At 40.1% G+C, this 6,000-nt stretch overlaps 1 protein-coding gene across 3 annotated transcripts in view; it reads right to left on the bottom strand.

The window, feature by feature from the left end:
* Positions 1–568: 568 nt before the first annotated feature.
* The window catches only part of GALE (UDP-galactose-4-epimerase), a 75,634-nt gene continuing 70,202 nt past the window's right edge, over positions 569–6,000 (bottom strand). For all 3 annotated transcript variants that reach the window (XM_077296145.1, XM_077296144.1, XM_077296143.1), the window contains 4 exons: positions 3,569–3,654; positions 3,400–3,477; positions 3,142–3,256; positions 569–902 (listed from right to left, as the gene is read on the bottom strand). In XM_077296145.1, coding sequence (XP_077152260.1) covers positions 844–902; positions 3,142–3,256; positions 3,400–3,477; positions 3,569–3,654 — 338 coding nt within the window. In that variant the 3' untranslated portion in view covers positions 569–843. The remainder of the gene's footprint in view (positions 903–3,141; positions 3,257–3,399; positions 3,478–3,568; positions 3,655–6,000) is intronic.

The raw sequence follows: 6,000 nt of genomic DNA, 5'->3' as shown, positions 1-6,000 counted from the left end.
ATTATACTCACCCTGGGGCGGTCCCGGTTCTGTTCTGGTCCGATGGGCGTCACGGTCCGGTCCGGGGCCTCCCATCTTCTTACGATGACGTCCTCTTCTTGTCTTCACGCTCCTGGGTGAGTATAATCTAACCTCTTTTTCCCATCTTTCAGGATACATCGGGGGCTTATCTACAGCATTACAGAATGATGTAGATAAGCCTCTGATGCCAGTGGGCTTAGCTCACCTTCGATTTTGGGGGTGACAGGTTCCCTTTAAGAGGATAAAAACTTTTATAGGAGTGCAATGGGCAATTTTATGATGCTAAACACAGCTGAAGTTCTTGCTTTATAGGATCCTTCCAGTAACATTCCATACCTGTTATTTTCTCAACCAGCTAAAGAAAGTTAGATGAGAATAAACTGTAAATTTGCTTTTACACTGGAGGCAATTAGATAATAAGACATAGTACAAACAGAAGATACTTGGTGAAAAATTTATTGGAAAAAAAAATTCATTAAATTTAAAAGAAAGATAAATTCCATAATTTAAAACCCCTTCCTGTACATTTAACTGATATGTATACATTTTTTTTTTCTTATATAAACCATGTCATTCATTTATTTAAAAGGAGTGCAAATGGCAAAGCTTATCTCAGTATCTTTACACACTTTCATGTAGAATTTTCATGATGCGAGTTCGAGCGACGGTTCCCTGATGTAAACCAGTGTACCGGATGACAGCCCGAGTTTACTTTGGATCATGACACTTTGCATATTCTTATACTATATAAGTTTGTCCAGGATATAAATTATAATGTAGATACAGGAGAAAAAAAAATAAAATGACATTTGTCCAGATCTCTCAGGAGTCGTTACTAAACCCTGTTGGATTTAAAGATTGCCACCGCCACAGATCTTGACCTGTCAACAGAAATTTGGAGATATTTGAAACAAAAAATTTAAAAAAACAAACAAAAAAAACCAAAAACTGTAATGACGATTTTCTCTCACTCCATATAGCAACGCTCTATATTGAACTGATCCATTAACAGGCAGGATTCTCTCATTCCGACCATGAAACCTAGATTTATTGAAGTTTTAGAAACGCTCATTCATCTGAATATGGGTTACAGAAATCTACCAAAACAACTGCTTATTCAGATGAATAGAAAAGTTGTTTTTATGCTCACAACTTCTGTAATAAATATGCTTCTAATGACCATATCCTTAGGGAGAATACAAAACCTCATGTCTGGAGAGTCTAGGTAGTAGAACAGGATATGTACCCTTTAAAAAAACAGCATGCTGTCAGAAAACGACCTATTGTTTAAATCAGGCTTTTAGGTTTACATGCATTTACATTTTTGTGCAACTTTTTTTTTCTTAAGCCCACAATACTTATAAAAAAGAATTTATATAATTTTTTATGAAGGTTGTGAGTTGAGAATATATATATATATATATATATATATATATATATATATATATATATATATATATATATATATATATATATAAATTTTTCTTCTTAATTATATATTTTATGCTTTATAAGACGCACCCCCAAATTTGGTGAAGAAAGAGAAAAAATATATAATTTTTTATGTTAAATGGGGGTCTGTCTTATCATGCCAATGTCAGTCTTACAAATCATATATATGTCCCTCATCCTGGCATCTATATAACCCCCCATCCTTGTGCTGGCACATGCCCCCCCTTGTGGTGCTGGCACATGGCCCCCCTTGTGGTGCTGGCACATGGCCCCCCTTGTGGTGCTGGCTGGCACATGGCCCCCCTTGTGGTGCTGGCTGGCACATGGCCCCCCTTGTGGTGCTGGCTGGCACATGGCCCCCCTTGTGGTGCTGGCTGGCACATGGCCCCCCTTGTGGTGCTGGCTGGCACATGGCCCCCCTTGTGGTGCTGGCTGGCACATGGCCCCCCTTGTGGTGCTGGCTGGCACATGGCCCCCACCTATATGCCCCTCCGTGCTGCTGGCCGGCACATGATAAAATAACAAATACTTAACTCACCTTCCGATGATTTCTCTGTGCACCCAGCTCCTTGGTTGCGCTTCCTGCTTCCCGGGCATCAGATCATGTGACCTGGGCACACCGTGATGATATCACTGTGCTGTGCCAATTACATGTTCGGATGTCGGCACAGACACAGGAAGAGCCACGGGGGAACTGGGAGCACGGAGACATCATCAGAAGGTGAGTTAAGTGTTTGTTATTTTATCATGTGCGTGCCAGCAGGGGAGCATAAAGTGACCGGGGGCCATGTGCCTGCCAGCAGCACAGGGGCATATAGAGTGACCGGGGGGGGCATATCCATGATTTGGGGGGTGCAGGCACATGCAATATGCGCTGCTCCCTTGTCAACCAACTATGCACGGCTTCAGCACCGAGGTGATGGACAGCGGATGCAGTGAATATTACATGAGGCTAATGACCTCCCGCTGTCTCTGCAGCCAGCCCACCACAGCCCCCTGACACCACTCCAGAGCCGCCTCCCTCCTCTACAGCACAGCACACTGATTCGGATTATAAGACGCACCCTCTCACTTTCCCCCAAAATTTGGGGAAACAAAGGTGTGTCTTATAATCTGAAATTATGCAAATTGTCTCTTCAGAGAGGAAGAGAAATAGAACTGAAGAGGCAATTTGCATAATTAGCAGATTTCCCAGAGGAGCATTGCGGCTTTAAGTCTCTTCATCTCGGCATGCTTAGCATGTCAGTCTCCGCAAGGAGAAATGATACCTCTTGATTATAATCCAAAAAATACGGTAATTAATAATTTTGATATTTTACAGTTTTCACACTAGCCCAAAACGGATTGCTTTTCTTCCTTGCCAGAAGCAGTTTCCTTATCAGAGGGTTTTGCACACCTCTATACACAGCTGATCATGCGGGATCCACCAAAAACAATAGGCAATAGCTCACACCAAGCTGTTGCTGCTAATGTACAAGTGGATTTCCTGAAACTGAAGGGAAAAAAGGGGAATTTTTTTTTTTCTTTTAAAACAAATTTAAGACCACGTTTAACTTAAAACCCTGATTCCAACAATAAATAGTTTTCAGATGCCTTTCCTACAGTGCCCAACATGTTCCCATTCAATCATATTGGGGGACATAGTTAAAAGTCTCTATACTTCCTTACACATTCGGTCCAGGTCATATTTCGCTTTCCAGCCCAGCTCTGCTGCAGCCACGGTGGGATCTCCGTAACAGGTTGCAACATCGCCTTCTCTCCTTGGTGCCATTTTATAAGGAACCTTATTTAAAAGAAAAAAAAAATGATACAAGTTTTATAAATTCGTAAGGCAGAGTTAATAATGAGATGCAGAATATTTACATACAATGTATATTCTATTAAAAAAAAAAAAACTTATTTTGTTTGAAGTATTGCCAAGTCAACCTTTTTGCCTGAAGCCTTCTCCATTGCAGCCACCATCTGAAGCACCGAATATCCTACTCCAGTTCCAAGGTTATATACCTGCATTTCAGGACAGTAAGAGACCACACATAAGTAAGGAGTTTGCAGGAGGTCACTAGGTATATACAAGAATGGCAGGTCTTATCTTCACCTTACACCCCTTAACGGCATGCAGTTTCTGGAGAGCAGCAATGTGACCTTTGGCCAGATCCACAATGTGAATATAATCTCTAACACCTGTAATACAGATAAGATACATATATACCAGCACTACATGGATAGGTAGTAGGCATGTTAAAAAAATAAAAATAAAATAATAATAATAATAATAATAATAATATCAAACAACCCAAATGCGACAGACAAAGCTCTGTCATTTTTGAGAATTTTATCTCTTCTATAAATGCATATAATTAGAATTGGGTGAATTAATTTGGACTTGAACATCCCAGGCCTAGTTGTGGATGGAAGACCTGGCCTAGTGTTAAAATGTCAGCGTGTGACGGCATGAAAAAACGCTAAGGACCGTATAGGGTCTGGACACAAGAGCAGGAGAGGTAGGTGGTGAGGTAAATATTGGCTCTTTGGTTTTTCTACATCTAAGGGTGCAGTCACACTTCTGTATTACTCGTGCGATGATCGCATCACCATCCTTGGACTGGCCATTGGCTCTGCTTACCTGGAGCGTGACAGCTGCATAGAAATACATGCTGGCACACTCAGGTCAGAGAGCCGATGGGCAGTCTGAGAGTTGGGATGTGATGCGCTTATAATACGGCTGTCTGACTGAGTCCTTAGGCCGGCGTCACACTAGGCATATGAAAATACGGTCCGTTTTTTACAGCCGTAATACGCAGAAATGTTCCCAAAATAGTGATCCGTATGTCATCCGTAGGCAGGGTGTGGCAGCGTATTTTGCGCATGTCATCCTCCGTATGTAATCCGTACTGCAATATTTTCTCACAGGCTAGCAAAACCGACATCTAATGCATTTATGTGCTGAAATATTCATTAAAATATATATATATATATATATATATATATATATATATATATATATATATATATATATATATATATATATATATATACATACATATACATATATACATATACACACACACACACACACACATATATACACACATACCCACACACTGTATTTATATTTAATTCAGCGCTAGATAGCAGAAAAGCCGGTAATTCAATTGCCGGCTTTTCCTATCTCCTTCACAAACCCGACATATGAGACATGGTTTACATACAGCCCTCTGCTGGATGAACTCATATGAACTCGAGCGTGGGAAAATATTCTGAAAAGTTCCCAGGCTCGAGATCATATGAGTACATCCAGCAGAGGGCGCATCACCGCGACTCGAGGTAACTACAGTACATTCCCCTGCATTCCATTCACTCACCAAGTTTTACAGACAGGAGCACAGCTGCATTAGCAGAGCTCCTGGGTGTAAAATGATTTAACCCCTTCAGATGGATTTACAGAGTGGGACAAGACTGTAACGACGGAAGGTATGGAATATTGTTGTTTGTTTTGTTTAACTTTATTTCAGGTGACAAGAGTCTTCAGGTGGATTAAGAGTATAATAAAATATTAAAACACCATGTGTCTTTATTTCATTAAAATACACACACATTATTAAAAAGTGTTTTATTAACCATTTCGTACTATTGGATTAATAATGGATAGGTGTCATAATTGACGCCTCTCCATTATTAACCTGGCTTAATGTCACCTTACAATAGCAAGGTGACATTAACCCTTTATTACCCCATATCCCACCTCTACAGGGGAGTGGGAAGAGAGAGGCTAAGTGCCAGAATAGGCGCATCTTTACAGATGTGCCTTCTCTGGGGTGGCTGGGGGCAGATGTTTTTAGCCGCGGGGGGCCCCAATAACCATGGTCCCTCTCTAGGCTATTAAGATCTGCCCTCAATTGCGCGGGAGCCCACGCCAGCTTTTTTCCGCGATTTAACCCTTTAATTTAATAGCTAGAATATGTAATAAAAGAAGGGATATGAGATGGTTTACTGTATGTAAACCATGCCTCATATCCTGTCGGGTTTGTGAAGGAGAGAGGAAAAGCCGGCAATTGAATTACTGGCTTTTCTGCTATCTAGAGCTGAATTTAAAAAATATATATATTATATATATATATATATATATATATATATATATATATATATATATATATATATATATATATATATATATATATATATATTTATTATTATAGTCCGTACTCCAACACCGCACCCTCCTGTATACCTGATGTCCTGATGGATGTAAAAGCTTTTTTCCAATAAAATTCACAAATTACACAGCTACTACTGAGTGAGTGACGCATATTTTCTAGTTCTTTGACTGCATCGTGGATCCTGTTTTTGCTATTTTTATGCAGAGCACCACATACCCACAGCTGTCGTGATACCTGCTAATTGGCTGTTCTTTATTCAGTCCTATTCAGTGGAGTTCGTATTTCCCTAGTGCCGTCCTATTTCTTCATTTCTTTGTTGCTATTGTATATACCTGTATGTCATCTCTTCTGTATATAGTATATACCTGTA

This window comes from Ranitomeya variabilis, chromosome 3, assembly GCF_051348905.1.
Source record: "Ranitomeya variabilis isolate aRanVar5 chromosome 3, aRanVar5.hap1, whole genome shotgun sequence".
Taxonomy (NCBI): Eukaryota; Metazoa; Chordata; class Amphibia; order Anura; family Dendrobatidae; genus Ranitomeya; species Ranitomeya variabilis.
This window is presented reverse-complemented; position numbering and strand designations above follow the sequence as displayed.